The sequence below is a fragment of the Cyprinodon tularosa genome, unplaced genomic scaffold (genome assembly GCF_016077235.1).
Source record: "Cyprinodon tularosa strain WSP-4 unplaced genomic scaffold, ASM1607723v1 ctg388, whole genome shotgun sequence".
NCBI lineage: Eukaryota > Metazoa > Chordata > Actinopteri > Cyprinodontiformes > Cyprinodontidae > Cyprinodon > Cyprinodon tularosa.
This window is the reverse complement of record NW_024039105.1, coordinates 1,422,377-1,445,741: the sequence shown is the minus strand read 5'-3', so window position 1 is coordinate 1,445,741 and position 23,365 is coordinate 1,422,377. Positions and strand designations below refer to the sequence as shown.

Sequence of the window (23,365 nt, the reverse complement as noted above, 5' to 3'; positions counted from 1 at the left end):
AACATTTTCTCTTAATTCAGTATCTGTTCATTAATAACTTTCAAAATTCCCTACGTAAGCTGGTATGTCTACTTTAAATCAGTTTTTTCAGTCAAATTTTGCAGAAGATATAAAATTGAGCTTGCAAAGCATTTTAGACATTCTTTTAGGAATGCATTTTATTTAAGCTGACCTTAAGTTATACAGTACAACTTTTAAGAGGAACTTGATTTGAGGCTCCTCTTTTTATGACTATCACCACTTGAGCTCACTCTGGACTAAAAGTTCAATAGTTTCACATTAAATTAGTCATTTGATTAATTTATGCAAGAGTGAACATGTTGATGGGCTTCCCCGTGAAGTAAAAAACCGCACGACTAAAAATAAGCTGCTTTACTTTTATATTTTTTGTTACTTTTTTACCAAATTAAGAGTAAAAAAAAAATTCCACTGAGTGTAAACCAGACGTGTTTGTTGTTTCCCACTCTGTCTTGTATCGGTTAAATAGGCCTGCTAGAGCGCTCAGACGGTAAAATGTGATTAAAGTCCCCCAATTAACACTACTAGGAGGATAAGCACAGAGGAAACACCGTTAGACGCGCGCGCTCCCCAACATCCAACCCCACAGGCGCGCGCTGTCCCCGTCTCGCTGGTTGGGCGGGTGCCGCAGGAAGCACCGTTACACACATGGAGACAGAGAGGAAAGGCTCTCAGACAGCTCTCAGTCTCATTTAAACTCTGCTCTGACTGGTTTCTTCTCAGTAACTATTTATTTGTGTTAAATAAGTAAAATATTTTTTTGTGTGTGGCTATTTTTGTGCGCAGCCGGGAGGAGTAACAGGATATTTCAGCTACAAGTCAGAGCAGCGGACAGGAGGAGTTTGATGGAATCTCATTGAAGAAACAGTTTGACTCTAAAGACTCATTCTAAACCGGAATAAACGTTTTTTTCACCCGGGAAAGCCTCTCTGTGTCAGTGGTATGTATTCAGTTAATGTCTTTAATAATTATTGTATTTTGTACTTTTTTATTAGAATTGGAGCCGAGAACATTTTACTTTTAGCTTTTCTTTAAGTAGTTTTCCGCACAATTCTAGTTGATTGAAAGAAAAAAAAAACAGATGTACTAAATATTCATTATTTAGATAGAACAGGTTTTTTTTTCCATGTTTCTAACCCTAAACAATGGTTTTTAGTTGGAGCACAGAAAAAAAAGCTTTAAGATTTTTCACATTCTTAATTTGATTTTTGAAGCTTAAAACTAAATTAGAGTAGCTAAGAATGAGGTTGATTATAATGACAGTTCAGCATTTTGCGACCTTATGGCTTTAAACTAACTTTTTTTTATGTAGAACCATCCCTCTGTCTACATGTAGGAGACATAAAACTATTTAGACTTCATAAAGAGCTTGTGAAGTTGATACTTAAGTTATTCTGCTAAATAAATATGAATGTTTGATCATAAATTGATTTTAAAGTTATTATTTTAAAAAAGTTGTGCACATTTACTTGAATTTTGGGTTAAATGTTTTAGTGAGGGACACAGTAGATGAGCCCCAGGCTGAACCGTGTGGGAACAGCCCTGTCCACAGCAGCAGGTTTAAGAGGTGGGAGTTAACCACAGCTCCTTCCAACCTCCCTCTCTTATTTCCTCCTTCTGTTGGAGGTTCCTTTTCACATCAGATGATCCCGGTCATGCAGGGATTGCACTGACCTCCTGGATGCCTTGCCACTAAGGCGGATCTTGAGTATTTTCCAAAAAAAAACTGTGCCTCAGTCCAATACCTCAATTATAGAAAGATTAATCACACTTTATAGGCTGTTTAACAAGCTAAACAGTTGTGTCCTGTGTTTACCTCATCATATAGCTGTAGGTTCATTCCTCTTCCTTAACCGTCTCCAATGTAATAACTAAAAGATGTTGACATTAAAGTTTAATCTGTCCTCTTTGCAGCTCTTAAACCAAACAATATAATCTTACGGAATGTTTAAACCTAATAATTTTCTAAAAAAAGACCCTATATAGTGTGTAAAATAGAAGTAAAAACATAAATCTCTAAATTTAATGTTTACAGGGTTTGTAATGGGTGTCCGCTTCTTCAAACTTTTGTGTTTTCAGTCACTTTGTATTTAACTTCTTAGAGTATAAAATGAAGCATTAATCTAATGGACGTTTCATGCAAATATTTTAGCTGCCATGAACGATTGGCACCCACTGTTATAACTAATGATTTAAACTAATTTGCTGTGCTCTATTCATGGCCTACTCTAAGGAAATATTCTGTTGTGATTCCGATCAATATAATCTAAGAGCTGGACAGTCGCTGAAAGTTATGGCTTCATCCAGCAGTCATGATGTTTCATATAACAAAATAAAATGGCCCACCAGGCTTCAGAATCAGATTAGATGAAGATATTTTGCCAAACATGAATGTTAATTTTCATGTTCTTCGGTATTTTCATAAAAATGCTTAATGAGAAAAACGGATATACTGACTATGGTTTCGTAAATGGGTAAAAATGGAAGTAGGACAGGATGATATAATCAGGGTACAACATGAACTCCTTCTAGTTGTTTTAATAAAGTTTGACAAGTTTTAAGGATCTAATTAAACCGATCATCTTCTATTTTTGTCCTGCAGGTAGTCTGCTAACATGAAGCCATCAGGGGGCTGCGTGGGATTCTTCTTTTACTTGGTTCTGGTTCTGTTCTGTCCTGCTGCAGCTTACAATCTGGATCTGGAGCACAGTCTGGTGTTCAACGGCCCCAGCTCCTCAATGTTTGGATACTCTGTGCTGCTGCATCGCCACTACTCTCACAAATGGTCTGCTTTAAACTATGTTTATTTTCTTAATCTGCCATTAATGCTCCATAGTTGTAATCAAACTTATCTATAGGTGATCCAATATTTAACTTTATTGTATTAGCATAGAGCTTTTTTTCATTAGGGTATGGCTCTTGCTCCACCTGTAAAATATTTTACATTTTCTAAATTCTTATTTGGCCTCTCTGCAGGCCAGTTGATCCTCAGTTTATTTACCCTTAAGTACGTATCCACTTATGATATCTTTAATCTCAAATTTATTTTTAGATCATTTTTGTGCAATGCAATGCTTGCAATACACTGATTTTTATTTGCTCTTGATATTTGGTTGATATTTAAAAATCATTAATAAGCATTAATAGATGCTAACAGTATCTGTTCATGCTGTCATGTAAAACAGTAGTTTGCTGTTTCTCCATGTATTAGACTCCTATAGTAATTACTTTAATGATCATTATAGGTCAGCTTCCTGTAAAGAAGTCTGTGTGTCCTGCTTCTGTCTTTATACACACTAATTAGTCTGTTCTTGGCAATAAAGAAAAGACCTTTGATTCGTTGCACACAGCTCTCTATTCACACAATAAAATACCCATACAAATCCTGTCCTTCTCTTTTCATTCAGGCTGGTGGTCGGTGCTCCAGTGGCTAATTCCTCCAGTTCGCAGGTTCAGTCTCCAGGAGCAGTTTATCGCTGCAGCATCACAGCTGAGAGGCGCACATGCTACCCTATGCCTGCTGGTCAGTGTTTGTTTGCCATTTAATAATATAAAATTGTCATCCACTATAGTCTTTAAGTTTTTTCTCCTCTATTAAGATAGAAGCCTAAAGAACCCTTTTAAGAGCATCATGAGAAAGATACGGCTTCACATAGCTTTCTTGTCTTGGATGATGGTTTCTCTCTTGAAACTAATAAAACCCACTGAATTCTGCAACTGTTACTTGACAAAATCAGAATACATAAATTAACATTTGAAGACATACACAGAGTGCATACAAAACGAAATGTAAATGCATACAGTTTTTCAACAGTGAATGAGCAGCTTACAGCAGTGAAATAAACATTTCCATTTATAAAGTGCAGCAGTGGTCAGAAGAATATGGTGCAAATGCAGTAGAAACATGGAGTTGAGTTCTATTTAAAGGGATTTGAAACATGTCATCTTGCAGGAAATAACAGATAAAACAGCAGGTATATCATCACCAAACCATCTCTCTTTGTGTCCAGATGTTACAAGCTGTGGTAAAACGTGTGAAGCTGAGAGTGATCACCAGTGGCTGGGCGTCAGTTTGTCAAGACAATCCAGTGAAAATGGTGGACTCATCCTGGTAATGCCTCATCTCTTCCATAGCTGCTGCCCATACTGGCTGTTTATGACTCTTTCTCCACTTTACTGATGATATAATGGAATATTTTAGTCCCAGTATTTTCGAGACAGAGACTCAAAGTTCTAAATGATAGAGGAAAGTTTTTATTGTTAATGTACATCAGTAAATCTTCAGTCATTTACTGACAGTCTTGCTCTCTCTTACCCTTTTGCAGCCTAAATTTACCTAAAAAAAATCCTAGGATACTGTAGAAAAGAGCTTCCTGTTAAATCATTTTTTATACTTCTGTGCTTCCACACACATATTAAACAACCTGTATACCACAGGAAATTATTATTGTAACGATTTGTACATTTACCTCCTGATTAACTGATAATATAATATAATAATATGATTAATATTATAATACAATATATTATTCTGTTTTTTTTTAATTGTTGATATCATTGCAACAACTGCCAGGGCTGTTAAAACTAACAAAAGTAACAAGTGTTGGTATTTTCTGCACATTTGATCCTCTAGTCTTTGTCCAAGCCATTAAGTAACCAAAGAATGTCTCAACGCACAGACTAGATGTTGACCATGTTTGGCAACGTCAACTGTTCTGTTTAGGACCTTTCAAGTAACAGTAACACCTCTAAAAGTACCCCCAAACTAAAATAAGCAACATTCATTTATTTAAAGAATCCAAAAAAAAGAAAGCTTTAATGTGGAAACAATTAGTGGTGAATCAGGAATCTCTCTTAATAATTGTTTCCTCCTGATACGGTGTTTCTAAGCCTTCAGCAGAACCAGTTGCATTGTTCTAAATAGCAGTATGGAACAACTGGAGAACGGATTGCTAAATTTTAAAACCACAAAGGCATTCATTAGCTGACAGTGGTGCGATCAAAGAAAAGTCTCGACTGTCTCATCATTTTGTTGCTCAATTAAAAGATCAATAAATGTGACACTGGAGAAATAACAGCACACTGATGTCAGTGTGTGACTAATAGCTTTGTTGTCACATGTTGTTTGTTTTATGCTTTGTGTGTGTGTGTGTGTGTGTGTGTGTGTGTGTGTCAGGCATGTGCTCACCGCTGGAAGAACGTGTTCTACTCAAGGAAAGACAGCCAGAACAACAAGCTCCCTAATGGGGTCTGTTATCAATATACAAGTGACCTGAGTTTCTCCGGGTACCTCATTCCTTGCTACAAAGGTATATAAACACAGTAAAATGCAGGTGTTTTATCTATAGTTGTCGGGTCACGTGTCACAGTGCGAGGTCTGTTATAACCTTGTCTGTGTGAAATTAGCAGCTGTTCAACGATAAAGATAATACTTTCAGCTATTATTTGCTCCCCTTCACCTCTCAGCACCTCTTTCTATCAATCACAGACCATCAGAGGAAATTCGGTGAATATTATGGATCATGTCAGGCGGGCATTTCCAACGTCATGACACAGGTCAGTAACACACAGGGGACATGTTCTCTAAAATCCTTCATGTTTCCTGCAACATTCCAGTAATATTTAGTGATGCAATAATCAGGATTCTGTAGCTGATTTTTTTATCTGAGTTAAAAAAAAGCTGCTATCATCTTCAAATCTTTCTCTAAGGGGGTTTAAAATCTCAAAATGATATAACAGATTAACTCCATTCAGACTTGCCCTCTCTCACAGTCTAAATGATCCTGGAAATAATTCATTTTGGTGAAACTCTTCACTCAATAACAACGTTAATAAGTAAAGAAAAGCGTTGTTGTTCACTTGTCTTTGCAGCTTGTTCTTTAAAGTGGCTTTGAAATGAGGAGAAGGTAGAAGCAATCTAAAAGTACAGAACTTTATAGGAAAGTTTTTGGTTTTTACAACCTACAGTAATTTGAATTTTAATATATGCAACGAATCTTGAGTTTTTCATTCAAGGATAACTCAGAGAATTCTTCTCTCTCAGGATCTGATCATCATGGGAGCACCAGGAACTTCTTATTGGACGGGCTCAGTTCTGGCCTACAACACCTCCTCAGGAGCGATGTCAGTTTATCTTGATGACGAAACAGGAGCTGTCAGCTTTGGAAGCTACCTCGGTAAAGCTTTATTCTGTTAATTATCCTGAACAGCCTCTGTAAACCTTCATTTATTTCAGGAATTTAACCATTAGGATCATGGTGCTCTGACGCATGCACTTTTATTAATATCTTTACAATTTAAAGGAGTAGTAACGCCATAAAAAATTCAGATACAGTTATGATTTTTTGGGGATATATTGCAAAGTCTGGTGTATCTTTACTGTAATCATTTGCATTTGGTTCAGTTTCATTACAGCACTTTTGGGAACAAAAAGGATTTATTTTTTTTATGAATAAGTATTATACAAAATGCTATATGCATTTTCTGTTCCGCATGATTGGCAAAATATATTTAAAGCTCTTAAAAAAAACCATGACGCTTTTTGAAGTTTAGCATCAATTGGCCTGAGGTCTTATTTATAAATCCTCCTTATGCAAAAAAAAAAAAAAAAACAGGGTTGGAAACTTTTCATTTTCCTGCAAATATTGTGATTTATAAAAACAAACTTTGAGCTGAAGGTAAGAATTATGATAATGATGAAACATATAACAGAATAAGACTTAAATACGGACTCAGTAATATGATTGACAAACATAACAATACATTATTCAACTCCTACCTCTGAACCCCTTCAGAGATTAGTCAGAGAAGCCAACTATGTCAGATTTAATCTCTTAACCATTGTATTTATCTCCATTTTCTACCTAAAGCGTAATTCACCACAAAATCAAACTTTTGCATGGTTAAAGTGCTTTAACTGGGCTTTAATGTCACTTCATTTTATTCATGTGAACTTGTTTAGTAGAACGTTTTTAGTTTGAGCTGCTTGCCTGTAGGCGCTGAACTAGTGATGCCTACAGGTGATGGTGCTAAGGCAGCATAGGACAGGATGGCTCACTATGGAGTGTCTGAATTTTATTTATACGCAAACCTGGGGCTATTATTAAGAAAGCATGTACCAGCACATACCATTTCAACTAACAGGAAAACTCAACTGCAATAGCCACTATTCAACACACTGAGCAGCACTAGGATGCTTTTGAGACAAATGATGCACAACCGAACATGCTTGAGCAAAATGTAAAAAAAAAAAAAAAAAAGGCACAACATTAACATTAAAATAGCACCCCATAGATTCAGATTTAAACAGTTTATCAAACTAAAGATATATACTTTGGGGTGAGTTACACTTTATTTCAGTCATAGTGTTTTCTGTTTCCGTTTAGCTGCATTACTCTCTCTACGGATGCGTCGTTTTCCCTATTAATATTGTTCAACAGTTATTTCCATGTTGTGGTTAAGGGCTATTGCTGAAGAATGTATCACAACATACGCCTTTTATATTGGTCACTATATACTGTTTGCGCTTGCTGTTTAGCTTATTTCAGACATGCAGTTTGATTTTTAGCTGGTTTGTAGATCAGCTTTGCTCATTCTACAAGGTTGTGTTTTTATACAAGAAAATCTTTGAAGATCACACCCTATGTGTTTCTACAAATGTTAGAAACATTCATAAAGTAAGAGGATATACTGCATCTTATTTATTTTTCACTGAGCTATGCCATGTTTCATTTGACTTTTCAAATACTAATTTACGGATGAAGAAAGGAGGTTTCATCTTTTCCTTCCATGCCACTCTCACACAGAAACTCCTTCTTCTTATCTTCATATTCAAAACGCCCATATTTGCATGACGCAGGCATCATTTTAGCTTCTAGCACACAATATATTACCTTCTCATCCATTTGTCATAAGCAGACATTTAACAAAATCATAGACAAAATGGGTAGTTTACCATAAAGGTACATTTACCCTCTCAGAATGTATGTCTGAAAGGTGTGATGTTCTCAACTAAACTCAACAATTTAGATAGTCTGACTTAGATGCAAGGACATTTGTTTTGCAAAGCTCATTCTCTGCAAAGCAGGTTTTTTACTGCCACTTTTGGCAGCACGTAATACATGTAGACATAGAAACTGACATCTGTTGCAAACAGGTCGTCTCTAAACTGCCATACACAGAAAGTAACATGTCTTTTCACATTTAAGTGTTTAGCAGTGTTAAAGAAGGGGGTTTGTTGTCTTGTCACTTATTGTGTCAATGTGAAAAAATATGCACAATGTGAAAAAATATGCAAGGACAGAAGATCTATTGTACATTTCTTGTCATTGGCTGACTCATAATGGCTTTTTAAAATACTTTTTCTACACTTAAAGTATCTGAAGTGAGAGTTCTGCATAATAAGCTTGAAATGTAGAAATCCATCATTTACTGATGTATTGCATGTTGGGTTATTAAACCAAATGTTAATTTTCTTTGCAAGATGTGAATAAAGATGTACATATAGGTGCTGAGAGTCCCAGCTCCTATGGACTTCACTGTTTTCCAACTCATATCTGTTCTCAAGATGTGACAACTGATTGTTTTAATAGTAAATGTTGATGATTTCCACATGAAATGTTTCAGAAAAGAGTAACGCATCCAAAGTTAAGGTCAAATACAAAAATACTTTGAGTTTTTTAAGTATATAGATTAGAAATCTAAATCACTTATTAATGAATTAATCTAAAGTAGATTTATCTCATTGATCTTATTGATCAGCTAATGATTAATTGATAAGCAGCCATTTGCTTACAAATCTGATGTATCAAGCGGATCTGTCCATAACATAAAGAGTTAAATATATTTTCACAATATGCTAAGTTTAGAAAAATAGTATGTCATCATATTTTAACAACATATTGTGCCAGCTGTATTAAATATTGACTGAATAAACGTGCAAATGTTTTCTTACAAATTGTAAAACTTATACTTATAAGATTCAACAGAACAGGAATGCATTTGTTTCCAGAATTAAAAAAAATATATTATTAATCATTAGTACAGAGGTGTAAAACTATCAATTAAAGCCAGGGTGTGTCGCTCCAACGCATTCACCGACTATCAAGCAGTGCTTGATTATACTGATTCTGATTAAACCACAAAAATTTTTGGCAGTTTCATTATCTGGGATTACACTTCTTCAGATGGAACTGTGTTTTTATCTGGGTGGGTGCAGTTAAAAATAGCTCCAGTAGTTGTGCGTCTGCCAAAACCATGAAAATCAAGAGGGCTTTTTTTGGGGAACGCAAAGAGTAAATATCCATCCCTGAATCACCAGAGGAAGGACTTCACAAACTGGGCTATGGCAGTTTTTTTTTTCATTCTAATAAATCTGTTTTTTAGTTGGACAATAGACAATATACAGCAATGTCCACAAAATGTAAATATTAAACAGAAGTTTATTTATTTTATCAACTTTATTCGCTAAACAAATGAATCTAGATAGTCTGTATCTCTGTAAAAAATGGTAATTTCCTGCTTACAGTTAATGAACATTTTCTTCTGAATTGAATATTACATTGGATTAAAAAAAACAAAAAGCTTTTTCATATGGAAAGGTCGGCTTAAATAAAAGCATGTTTAACATCTGCTGAAACGTTATTTTAAAATCTGACAAATATTACAATTTATCCACCTTATGTCACATTAAAGTGTCCAGTTCACTTTGTCTGAAGATTAAAATGTAACTTTAGAGTTAAAGTTTGATATTTAATAACTTCAAGCCTTTTTAGACATTTTTATAAGACATTTTGTATATTTCACTTTATGTCTAAGTCATTTTCGAAACTTAGAATTGGTGAAACATCTGCAATGTTAGGTAGGAGGCCTTGTTATCTCATCACAGCTGTTGCATCATAACCATCTCTTTATCTGCCGATACAACAAAGGAGGGATTATGCTAATTGTTGCAACGGGGCCTTTTACTCAGATCAAACAAACCTACATTGTAGGATTTATTCACAAACACAACACAGATCCACAATTATACACCCACTGTAGGTTTCAGTGTGGGTTTGAAAATGAATGAACCTTCTGAAGATGACTAAATTATTTAGCAAGTGCACACCAAAAACAGAAGATATTTAGCATGGGGTTTAACCTTGTGGCTCTCAACACCGACCTCAACTTATCAAACTGTGGAACGTAATGAAACTGTTTCACCGCCTGGAAGGAGGTGGGTGGGGGCGGGGAGGCTGCAGCAGCAGTGGAAGGCAGCTAGCTTTAAAGAGTTGGTTTGCACCGCTTCATTTCCTTCCTTTACAAGCTTCAAAAACAAAACTTGAGATCATTTAACAGACCTTAAAATAAATCTACACCACAGTGGTGTTGCTGAACTGGTTATTGCAATTAAAACCTCTAAATGATCATTTTAAAGTAACTATATGTTGCCATTGACTAAATTAAACAGGTGTTATATCCCCATTCGGCTATGAATACAAACGCTCAGTCTATGTTCTCAGACTTTAGTGAACATTGCATTAATAATAACGTTTCTTGGTGCTTCAGGTTACGCTGTTGGAGCTGGTCACTTCCTGAGTCCCTCATCTATGGAGGTGGTGGGTGGAGCTCCGCAGTTCAGTCAGAAGGGCAAGGTAGGACCACAGGAAATTTATATCTACAGCTTTACCTCAGGTATTTAACCCTAATTCCATCTTTTATTGTTTGTGTCACTGATTAAGTTCGGTTTTATTGATATTGTCAGCAGTATTGACGGTTAAATGCAGTCAATGTGTGTTTACACATTTCAGGTCTTCATCTTCTCAATAGGCAACGATAACATGATGGAAATGGTTTCATCCGTTACAGGAAAAGAAGTGAGACTTTTTCCTTTTAACATTTTAAAACCTTTAGTGACAGCAATGCTTTCTTTTATCTAAAAGATTAGTCTCTTTCCAGCTGGGATCTTATTTCGGCTCCAGTGTTTGTGTGGTGGATCTGAATGCTGATGGTTTGTCAGACCTGCTGGTTGGAGCCCCCATGGCAACGGGGACCTCCAGGGAAGAAGGGAGGGTGCATGTTTACATCAATGAGGGAAAGGTACGAAGATCCATCCATCCATCCATCCATCCATCCATCCATCCATCCATCCATCCATCCATCCATCCATCCATCCATCCATCCATCCATAAACCCTAATTATGCAAAGTTCTCTCACAGGCTAATCTGAAGGAGATGGATTTTACGCTGATGGGCAACGATGCTTACGCGGCCCGGTTCGGACAGACCATCGCTGAACTTGGAGACCTGGACGATGATGGTTATCCAGGTAGGAACCCCCTACATCTCTAGCTGAAACTGTAATATTTTTGCTTCACACTGCAGAATTTTATGTTGTTTGTTGAAGTTAATATAGCTACTTTTCTTACTATCAACCAATCAAGCAAAAAAAGACTATTTGCTCTAATAATTTGACGGTCCTTTTAACATCCACTGAAATGTGGATGATAAAAGGAGAAGAAGCTGTAGGAGGATTGATTTTGCTCCAAGGCACCTCAGCAGTTGTAATTAGGCAGAGCTAAGAGCTGATTTTCTCCCGTCTGCTTAGATCTCCCGCCTCTCTGCTACTTTATCAAATACCACCACTGTAGCTCTGTGGCATGCTGGGCTAAACAACCCAAGGACCACAGCCCAGCCCCTCAGCGCCTGTTGTCACTTTCCGATAACAGAGCGTCATCCTGCCTTTAACACATCGCTCCTACACACACATATACAAGCAAGGCCCCTCACCATCTGTGTGTGCGGTGTGTTTGTGAGGGGTGGAGTGTGTTATTAAGTTCATTAAGCTGTAATGACAAACTGTTGCTACCCTGTAAGCGAACAAGCCCTGTAATCTGCCACTGTGAGATAAAAAGCTACGTGTGAGTGCTTGTATTCCTCACGTTGTGGAGACGTATACATTTCACCACTGACATGTGGGGCCTTCTAGGTACCAAACATTCAGTTAGGTTTAAACTACTGTTGATATTCATATGAGTTGCAGCTAAAACTGCAGATAAGTTGTGTTTTTAGGCATTTCACATGTCAGAGTAAATCAAGACAGTGACCTTTGAGGTAAGCGACTGTGATGAGCACATGTGTGTTTTCTAGTTATACCACAAAACAGGCTAAAACTAAAAGGCAACCAGACTTCCGCTCATATTTTTTTGCAGATGTTTCAACACCTTTCCAGGAGTCATTGTTAATTTTCTCTGTTCGTACCAAGCTTTGGGGAGTGGCGGCCTAGTGCTTAGGGCATTGCGCTTGGTATCCCGAGGTTCTGAGTTCAAGCCCCACTCTAACGGATGCCACTCTGGGTCCCTGAGCAAGACCCTAATCATGTAAAGCACTTTGCATTGTCTTTGTACTGAATTGTGCTATACAAATAAATTTGCCTTGCCTTGCCTTGCCTTAACCCCACCGTGCTCCCGGGGTTCTGCACAATGGCAGATCACTGCTCCCCAAGGGGATGGGTTAAATGGAGAGAGTGAATTTCGTTGCTCTGTAGTTGTGACCCCTATGCTGCTTAAATACAGTGGTGAAAGATTTGAGAAAATAACCGGCAATATGCCTTCCAATTTAAGCCCGTGTTCTGGCTGCCATCATCCAGATTGATTGATTGATTGATTGATTGACTTTATTGATCTCACAGTGGAGAAAATAGTCAAACAGAAGAAGGGGCCGAAAAGGAGGAAAAGGTGCATAGGGTATATACCATATATACAGTGTGTCCACATATATATATGTGGACACACTGTATATATGGTATATACCCTATGCACCTTTATATACTTTATATATATATATATATATATATATATATATATATATATATATATATATATATATATATATATATATATATATAAATATGCACATCCTTGTGACAGTTGGCATATGGTGTAATTTTCTATTTCACCAAAATGTAAAATCCCTTCAACAAATTAAATTATAATAAAACTAAATTGCTTTTTTTAAACCAATCTATGATGTTCCTCTTATTTTTGGTGAATTTATGTTCAAATAAGTGGGTCAGTGTAGATGGTAAAATGCCAGGGCCAAAAATCGTATATATATGTATATATCACAGCTGAAGTCTCTTATTTAACAGGATTATTATACAAGGTTATTGCCCACGGTATCAAATGGGTATTTATATAGATGGGTATTTTTTATATATAATTATTTATCAAATATATTAACAGGTTATTGCATGGGGTATTAAATAGTAATTGCATATTAGTAAGTGACCAAGTTATTGCCGTTATAGTGCCGCATTATAGAGTCTGATGGCAGCAAGGATAAATTACCTGTGGTACCGCTCCTTTTTACAAACAGGGTGTACAAGTCTTTTAGTAAAAGAGCCGCTAAGCTCCTCTACAGTCTGGTGCAGGAGGTGAGAGGTGTCAACTGAGATGACTGAGAATTTGACTTTATTTAACTAAGGTTAAATACTAACAGACAGAAATTTGCATAGATTCACACTGCTTAAGCTTTTTCCCATTTCTTCACATTTCAACAAACTTTAATCTATTTAAGTAGTTTACCAGGTTATCTCTTTCTTTAGCCGACTGGAGGTCTAGTTGGTCGAAAAATAAAACCACACATCACAAAGACATACAATATCTTGTCTTTTTAGTCTAAAACCAGATGCAACATTTTTTGAATTCAAAGAAAGAAAAAAAGGTGTGAAAGAAGTTCTCACAGATGTAGTGAAAACAGCTTGTGTGTTTGGTTGTAGATGTGGCCGTTGGCGCTCCACAGGAAGACGAACTCAAAGGAGCCGTCTACATCTACAATGGCAGGAAGGAAGGCATTTCACAAACGCCATCACAGGTACAATCTCCACTGCAGTGGTGTGAACGTCTGCAAGCAGTTTGGACGTGATGGCGTAACCATTTTGCTTAGTTAAATACACAGTATTGGGTCAAGATGTAATTTTAGTTTTAACAGTGCATTTTAATCTTGATTTCCACACTGTGCATGTTCAGAGGATTTCAGGGTCCTCCTTGGGTCATGACCTTAGGATGTTTGGGCAGTCACTTAACTCTGGGATTGATATCGATGACAACGGCTACAAAGGTAAAAGGACTTAGGATCTTCTGGATATTTCTATGTTGTTCTCACTGGATCAGTGTTGAATGTGGTTTAACTGTGTCTCTAAAGATGTGGCTGTGGGAGCATTCCTCTCAGACTCTGCTGTGGTTCTCAGGTAAATGAATAATGTTTTTTTTCTGTCTAAACAAAACATTTTCCAGTCATAATGATGCATCCACACATAGGTGTATAGAAAGGGAATATTTTATATGTATATATATATATATATATATATATATATATATATATATAAATATAGTTAAATCTATCTATATGCATATATAATGATTATCTCCTAAAGACAACAGGAGAATGTTGTGATTCTGTTTTTCAAGTAGCTTTCAGTCGTTAGAGTTTCTTCTGTTGCACCCCATAGGACCCGCCCAGTGATTCAAGTGAAAGCTACTCTGATTCTACCGGAGCAGGTGGACCAGCAGGCGGCGCTATGTCAAGCTCCCAGTAATCCGACAGTCTGCCTCAACATTACGATCTGCTTCCATGTTACATCTAAACATTTTAAAGGGGCAATAGGTACATTGAATTCTAATGCTAAGAAAAGTGTGTAAATTGTTGTTCTCGACTCATTTTTTCGATTTATTTTATATTTTATATAAATTATAAACATACACTCTGCTTGAAGGTTTAATAGTTAAATCTATTTAACTTTTAGCCATGACTTACTTATGTGGAAGATGCTTTTCTCTCCCCAGAGCTTCAGTATAATTTGACCTCCGACATCCTCCATAAACCATCCTTCCCTCACCGTTTCTATTTCCACGGTAATGGATCATCGAACAGCACGAGGGGTCATTTGAAGGCACGGCCTGGCCACCACACCTGTGTAACACATGTTGTTTACCAAAGGGTGGGACACAATAATTCAATAGAGGAAAAAAATATATCATACAGTTTACCCACAGGATTAGCAATTAGTTTGAATTTTTCAATTTTTCCCTTTTTTTCTTTTTTTTCCCACTTCCAGAAAGATGTTAAAGACATTTACACCCCTATTCAGTTTGAAGTTTCCTTCCAGCTCAAAGAAAAAATCAGCCACAGAAGCACCTCCAAAGCCTTCCCTCCATTGAAACCAATTCTGCAGCAGAGCACAGGGGATCGTAACACCGTCACCAACCAGGTACCAACATATGTCAAACAGAAACTCATCTATTTTATCTGTAATAGTGTAAAGTAACCCAAACTGGATTAGCATAATTATATACTTTAAAGGAGCGATTACAGTGGTTTAATATGGACTCAGTTTGGGATAAAACAAAAGTTATAAGTACTATTTGGAATAAAAGCCCCAATATTTTCTTAATGATGGTAAAAAATATTTAATCTCTCCTGCTTACACTAAACTGGTTAAAATTATGATATTTATACAGCTACTATTTGATTAGCATTATTTTAATATGGGTAATTTATTTTTACAAAGTTAGATTCCACAATAAAAATGCACTAGTAATGCACTAGTAATGAACCGCTTCTTTATGATTAAAGTGAAGTCCACGTGTTGACTACAATACATAAATAAAAAAGTTTAGATTCTTCAAAGTTTAATCAACATAGAGATAGATTCCTTATTTCTTGTAGCCTCAAAGGAGCAAAGCTGTCTTTGTTATGGCACAAACCTTCAGAATTTCTTTTTATATGCAAAGAAATATGTCAGGATTTTTTATTTTTCATGGAATAGAAGTAATTTAAAATGCCGTCATCTCAGTTAATTAATAAACTGGATTTAAAGTTGAGAAAACAGCTGCTTTAAAGTCAGATACCTAAGAGTATACCCTGCTGCTTACCCAGATGTGTTCACAGCTGCAGTGCCTGCAGCACATTAGCTAACATCCTGCTCCTGTGTTTCTACTTTACTTCTCCTTGACTAGCAAACACAGAGCACAAAAAAAAAAAACAGTTAAGAAAGAGGACTTCACAGCTGGAGTGAGTCATGAGATCATTATTATTAATCGTCTGTAGCTTCGGGGTCAGGGGTCGCAGTAGCTGTTTGGAAGATGCTCGGTGAAGTTGCTCTGACTTCTGCATTCATTCATTGTTACTGGTGTCATAAACAGCATGCTTCTCTCTCTGTGTCAGACTCAGTTCGCACGCTTCTGCTCTTTGGTGAACTGTTCAACCAACATGCAGCTTTCAAGTGAACTGGTGCTACCGGGGTAAGGAAACACACACATACATACATGCAGAGCGTGCACAACAGGTTTTCTGTGTAAATCAAACAGAAACAGATATGTTGAAGTGAACTAAAACCACAACCTTATTTTAGATTGATAGTGAAAAAGCCTCACAGGTCACTGCAGTGGGTCAGCTGTGCTGTGCTTTATGAACAAGGCCAACAAAATGAGCCTTTCAGCTCTCCAATAACACAAAAACAGGGACTTTTTCCCCCTCTGAACACATGACGGTAATTAGCAACAGGACGAATCCATTACATCACTTTGCTTTTACATCACGTTGCTTTTATTTATAGATTGTGGTTCAGGAAAAGATCTATATATACAGTAAAGTATATATAGCCATTGGTCACCTTTTTAGGTCCGACCTGTTCGTATCGGATTGCATCCCAGAAGTGTGAATTAAACACGGTGTTAGTAATAATCTCTCAGAGATTTTATTTGAAGTTGTTGGTGCTCTCTTAGCATTGGATCTGCTGACTGCAGAGATCAGGGGAGTACAGTGGTTTATTATCATGTTGAAGAAACCAGATTGAGATGATTTGATTGCATGTTGGAAGTAACCATCAGACGGTGGTTACCCTGTGGTCTTAAAGGGGTGTTTATTAAAAGTTCAGTTGTTTAAAAATGGTATTTTACAGCAACCTGAACCAGCGATCCCAGGTGGGATGGATCAGTGCTTCTATGTTAAATCTACAGCTAATTCTGATCCATCCACAGGCTCAAATAGAGACTCCTTGGACCCGGCAAAATTTGGCTGATCTGTTCATGTTTAGGTTTGAATGAGCTGAGCTGTAGCCTTAGTTTATTGTCCTTAGCCGACAGGAGAAAAACAAGGTGTGGTCTATGCTGCTGCTTCAAAGGAAGCCTTGAACCTCCACAGTAACAGGAACTCAGCCCATCTCCTCCTACCTGAGCCATTTTTATCAACCCATCTGCTGCTTACTAGATAGTTAATCATTTTCTCAGTGCCTTCTATCAGATTTTCTGTCAGAATATCTGTCACCACTATAATGGCACATTTAAGGTCACTGACTCCCCCCCAATAGCATGAACTTTGATAAGATAAATCGCTCCCAATAATAATAAAAACACAAGCTTGCATCTGACCAAATGTCAAGATTGTTGCAGATATTCAAGAGTTTGAAAAGGGGATTCCCATCAATAGCTGCTGTCAAAAATGGTGAAGGTTAGCAGCAGATTAAAAGACTCACAGAGGAGACAAAAGAATAGGAAAGAGATTTAAGATGAAGCCACAACAGTATGTACATCAGTGCCCCTACAGACAGATTTTATATAGTGTCAAAGGATAAAATGTCGAACTTGTGGTTCATTTACAGACAACAGAGTTTTTTTGCTCTCGGCTCTGGACAAATCATCCTGAAAACCTCTCTGCTGAACGCCGGAGATGACGCCTTCCTGCCACGAATGACATTGAGATTCCCAAACATCATCCACTTCATCAAAGTGTTGAATAATGTGAGTTTACGCTTCACAAAAGGAGGAAGAAATGACTGTTTGGTTTGGTTTTAAATTCTTGTTAATTCCTGAGGTTTCCTCGGTTCCTTTTGAACCACATTGGAAGATGTAATTGCTTTCGCTGAAACCAGGGAACTCAAGTCAGAGTTTCATGGTTTATTAATTCTGCAATTTAACACTTTAGTCTGTATTAAACCAAATAAAGAACCCTTATCCATCTCTGTATGAGCAGCAGGACAACGTGATTAGTTGTGACGTCACAGAGAAGGCGAACGCCACAGACGTGAGCATCGACTGCGGCATCACCAGCCTCATCCTGCCAGCCAGCTCCCAGGTAATTATTTACTGTTTGGATCCATGCAGCACTGATGGGAGTGCATGCTCAGCTAGCAATGTGCATTCCAAAAAATATTCACACTCCTTTACACTGTTTCACATTTCCTTGCATTTCTGCTGAAAACATGAGTTGTATTTTATTTCTTCTGTTTGGTAGAGTATCATTGCAAAATGGAGAAAACATGTAATAATTAAAAGTCTTTGTCCAGTTCACAGAAATATATTTTCAGCATCGAGCTGTACTTCATTCGTATTAACTCGGAGAGTATGAATACAAATATACACCAGTCCTATCATATTTATTTGTAAAGAAAAAAAAAAAAGAACTTGCAACATTTTCCTTTAATTTCACAATTATACAATACTGTGTGTTGAGCCACAGCATAAATCCCTGTAAAATGCAGTAAACAATTATATGTCAAGTGGTATAAATATCTGGCAAGATGTACCTTTATCATCCATAAGAACATCTAGCAGATTTCAAACTGAGAGACTTTCTAAGCCTGGTTCATTATCAGAGCAAATAATGAACAGGTTATCAGTTGAAGTTAAACATATAGTGGAAAAATCCTTTTAACATGATACGAATTCAATCCATTTATCAATTTTTCGTCACGCTTATCCCTGCTGGGGTCGAGGGGTTCTGGTGCCTATCTCTAGCTGTCTACAGGCGAGAGGCGGGGTCATCCTGGACAGGACGCCAGCCTAACGCAGGGCAACACAGAGACAAACAGGACAAGCTACAATTCTCACACACCTACAGAGAATTTAGAGAAACCAATTAACCTAACAGTTATGTTTTTGGACTGTGGGAGGAAGCCGCAGTACCCGAAGAAAACCAACTTATGCTCAGGGAGAACATGCAAATTCCATGCACAAAGAACCCACCCCATATTAAGAATTAAATATGGGGCGACTGTAAAAAATGACTGTAAAATAATAATTTAAGCCTGTAGGCTAAGTCTATCATTACTGTAGATTCATGAGTTGTAATCAATGTGATACTAGTTTTTATTAAAAGAAAAACTGATGTTTACAATCAGATGCATGTAGTGAACAGAAAATGCTGATGTATCACTAAAGATACTTAAGATTCTTTTTGCAATTGACACAATTTTCTGTTAAGACTCTAGTTTAAAAAAATACTTCTTTTTGTGGTTCATGTTTGACAGGGTTAAAGAATTTGGCTTGTGTTTTTGTAACCATTTAGTGTCCTTGTTTTTTCTTTTTTTACAGATAAATATCAGTTTTCTGTTCGATGTCAATCAGAACAGCACGCCTGGTGACATTAACATCCACATCAACACCAGCAGGTAACGACCGCCAGCCTTTTTTCTACAAGACAACCAGACCGTATTTTTATCCCCTAAGTTCAACTCTAAGACTAGATTGTCATAAGTTTATAGACTAAGATGCATTAAATGTCATGTTATTTTTTTCACCATGCAGCGCCAACTATGAGATGGAGAACTTCCTCCAAGATAACAGCCTCACACTTGTTCTTCCCTTGAAATATGGAGTCAGCGTCAGCATCCACGGGTCAGTCAGCTCTACCAATACTAATTTATTAACTTTATATTACAGTTTATAGAAAGAATAAATATACAGAATGAAAAGCGTTATATATGCTAGCTGCCACTATAGTGGGACTAATTGTCTTTACCGTTGCAGTTTTGTGACCCCAACTTCTTTTGTGTTCGGAGACGAAGACTTAATTCCAGCTGACTGCTACCCTGAAAAATTCAACTACACATACAAGGTAGGTTCACATGTGTGTTCAGAATGAAAGGCACACTGAGGTTGGGAACTGTTTTAATATATTATAAAGGGAAATTGTTTTTCTAATACAGGAATATATATTTAAGGTTAATCTATAACACCAGAATCATATTAACTTGTATTTTTACTTTCTTCTTTTCATATTTGGTAATGTAACCAAATCAAAATAAACCTGAATCCTCTTTTGTGCAGGTGATAAACTCTGGTCCCAGCAAGGCGATAAATACTGTGGTGCAGATTGCTGTGCCAAAAATCCTCGCACCCCACCTACACCGATTGCTGCAGGTCATCGACCTGAAGGTAGGCCTGTGGAATGATAGAAATAACGTTTCAATCATTCCTCATGTAGACTGTGGAAATAAACCCTGCTGACATCTTAACAAAATATTTACTTCTTTGTTTTTTCAGTCATCACATGGTTCGTGCTCAATAAGTGACAAAACGGTTCTGGTTGAAGAGGACTGTAATGTTCCTCAAACTTCGTTCATCAAACAGCTGATGTTCTTCTTCTCTCCCACCAGCACCCGCACAATGGTAAGTCACAACTGCAAAATGACAGCTCGACTCTATACAGTGGAATTAAAGAAAAGCTGCTGATTCCATTTCAGCTGATTCCATTGTCTTTAATAGCTGTAATTTGGCATGATATGGAATTCTGTAAACTTTTATTAAGACCTGATTTGCAAAAACTACACTATTTTTGAAAAGAGAATGAAACAGCGTTTTTTAGGAAGCTAAAGTAACGTTTGCAGCTTAAAACTTGGAAAGTTATGCAATTTTAACCGGACTTCTGGGTTTATTTCTGTCGTCAGTTTACATGAAAAAACTGCAAACTAAAACAAAATGCTTTGCATTGTTTTTTATTATTCATCTTGGCATCAATTCAACATTTTTCTCTCATGCTGTGAATTTATTACAGACACATTCTAACACGTTAATGAAAATTCTTGTTTCTGTGTCTCACATCACTTTAATGTTTATTACCTCAATAATAATGGAAATAACGAACACAGACTCATCCTTCAGTAACAACGTAAACACTGTAGAAGGAACGGTGCTTTAACTAAAAGATCACCTATTGGAACAGATGAAGCTGAAAATTGGTAGATTCTGGTTAAGGGCCACTTCTACATATTGTCACTTTAGCCGGACGACTAAATTGTCAGACAGGATTTAAATGTTTTACATTTGTTTTTGTGCAGTACTGTGGCCGCAGAGATCATCTGTGTGAGCAGCTGGTGTGTCGTCTCGGTAACCTGGAGGCAGGGAGAGACGCTACCATCCAGCTGGAGATCAGCCTGAACCCTGCTGTGCTGCTCCAAGCTCCGGTAATGTTTGTCGACACTACAGTAAAACAACATTAGGCCAAAAATGTTAGAATGACATGTTGGATTGACATTCCTTAAAGGTACACTATGCAACCGGTGTTGATTTTCCAGTGAGGCTCCCTCCAGAGGGCGAAAGTAAAAGTGCACTGTCGTAAATATGCTCAGCTGTTCTCCTGGTTTCTCCGTCAAGCCAGGCGCGGTTGTTTTGAGCTTAGCAGCGAATGACTAATGCTGCGTTCACACTGGACGTAGCTGGCGCGACAGAAGCAGCGAGTTTACATGCAAAGTCAATGGTTGACGCGCGTCAAGGCGCAGCAAAAGGTCCCGCGGTGCGTTTTGAGCAGCAGGCGCAGCACGTCTGAGCAGCTGAAGCAGCGCGTCGGGTGCGTTTAACGCAGGGAGAGAGACACAGCGCTGATGATCACTCCTCTTAAACAGTTTATTGACGCCTAAATTAACTTAAAATGCAGAAATCTGCCGGCAGAATAAGCAGTTTGGATTATTTAGATGAAAAACACCTACCAGCTGCCGCGGTGAACCGCTGCTGATGAAGGGATCCATACTGTCGGCGCATCCCTGGTATGTGGGGGTCTGAGCGGCTCCGACAGAAAAAATATTGAAGGCAGGATAATAATCTGAATGAACTGACTGCACTGATTACGTTTTCAGGTGTATTTTCTTACTTAAACACATTAAAACTACTTTATTCCCACTGATCACAGCAAATATAGCTGCAAGGCAGAGAAAGGATAGTGAAGCTCCGCCCAACGCGCCTCAGACACACTTTTGCACCGCGCAGCCAGAGCAGCAAAGCTGCTTCAGCCGCGCGTCAGAACTAACTGGTACAAGCAGCAAAAAGGAAGCAGCAGACGCGATTTTGCTGCTTTTGCTGCGTGAACGTGGCATAACTGCACAAAGATTGCCACTGTGCTAGCAACGAGAATGCTTTTTACTGGGGGCGTGTAGCAGTTCTCGCCGTAAAGCAAGACTGACTCTCACGAGACTTCTGAGCCTGTGGGTGCGGGTCGATGCTCCTGCAGTTGCAAGTGCGGTTTTTCCCCCACAGACCACCAGGGCGGCCGAGAATACCTTTGTTCAACCTGAAATGACTCATTTAATCATCCAAAACGTTATGGAACACATTAATTAACTGAAAAATGTTGCATAGTGTGCCTTTAATGTAGGGCACCTTTTACCCAACCCAACTCAGATTTTGTTTAGAAAATCATTTGCAACACAAACCATGTTAAAAAGATGCATTATATTTGAAAATGAGTGTTGCATATCTGGATATCTGGAAAGTTAAATGTGTCAAGATTTATTTGATAATATGTAACCAGCCTTGTTTACATGTTCTGAACGAACCCTGCTTTGTCTCAGGGTCGTCATCCTGTAATGCGGGTGGAAAGCACAGCGACTTTATTATCTCCCAGAGAAGGTCCTCACACCGTCCTACTAAAAGATCCACCTGTGGAAAAGGTAAAACTGCTCCAGATCTTAAATCAGGGCTTTATAAATTCTAGTTGTTATAATCAAGGTTATATATTCCAGGTGGTGGTGGAGGCAGTTTTTACCCAGAAACCCTCGATGTCTGTGAAGATTTTCATCGTCGTTGTCAGTTTAGTATTGGGACTTCTCATCCTGGCAGCTCTCATCTGGTGTTTGTGGAAGGTAATTAATAATTAATCACTTGTTATCCTTTTTTAATTTAGGATACATTTATTTAATCTGCTTGGATATGCATTTATGCATACAACTCTGTTGTTTTTTTGTCTGATTCCCAGGCTGGCTTCTTTAAGAGAAGCTTCAAGAAGCAGGAGGAAATAAACAGGGACAGCTGGGATTATGTTCCCAAACTAAACAAGAGGGAGAGCTCTATTTAACAGCGGCTGCTGCCTCTCACCAGGACGCCTGAGCATCGACATCGGGTGGAATTTACACCTCAGCTGTGCAGAAACTTTGCAGCAAAGATGGATGATGGTGAAAGAGTCCTGAACGCACCTGAACTGGTATATTGAATGTGCCTTCACAAAAAAAAAAACGGACTGGCCTAAAGTCTTGAAAGAGACCACAGTACTGGATGGATGGATGGATGGATGGATGGATGGATGGATGGATGGATGG

General features: G+C 37.7%; 1 protein-coding gene across 1 annotated transcript; it reads left to right on the top strand.

The window, feature by feature from the left end:
- Window positions 1-595: 595 nt before the first annotated feature.
- On the top strand, window positions 596-23,282 carry itga4 (integrin alpha 4). The gene is made up of 29 exons (XM_038297459.1): window positions 596-958; window positions 2,621-2,803; window positions 3,426-3,541; window positions 4,029-4,129; window positions 5,195-5,327; window positions 5,507-5,574; window positions 6,062-6,194; window positions 10,567-10,652; window positions 10,809-10,874; window positions 10,957-11,097; window positions 11,218-11,326; window positions 13,778-13,872; window positions 14,028-14,118; window positions 14,203-14,248; window positions 14,510-14,664; window positions 14,844-14,998; window positions 15,116-15,268; window positions 16,225-16,301; window positions 17,660-17,798; window positions 18,031-18,132; window positions 19,371-19,447; window positions 19,584-19,673; window positions 19,806-19,893; window positions 20,106-20,213; window positions 20,322-20,447; window positions 21,116-21,241; window positions 22,622-22,720; window positions 22,793-22,912; window positions 23,026-23,282. Exons 2-29 carry the CDS (start codon window positions 2,634-2,636, stop codon window positions 23,122-23,124), a joined length of 3,069 nt encoding a protein of 1,022 aa, XP_038153387.1. The 5' UTR covers window positions 596-958; window positions 2,621-2,633; the 3' UTR covers window positions 23,125-23,282.
- Window positions 23,283-23,365: the final 83 nt, after the last annotated feature.

What these genes read in the sequence shown, in the direction of transcription:
- itga4 (XM_038297459.1), top strand. Translation starts at nt 2,634, where the DNA reads ATGAAGCCATCAGGGGGCTGCGTGGGATTCTTCTTTTACTTGGTTCTG. An exon ending in CCTCATTCCTTGCTACAAAG is followed by an intron (nt 5,328 to 5,506) that starts GTATATAAACAC and finishes TATCAATCACAG; the next exon opens with ACCATCAGAGGAAATTCGGT. An exon ending in CGATGACAACGGCTACAAAG is followed by an intron (nt 14,119 to 14,202) that starts GTAAAAGGACTT and finishes GTGTCTCTAAAG; the next exon opens with ATGTGGCTGTGGGAGCATTC.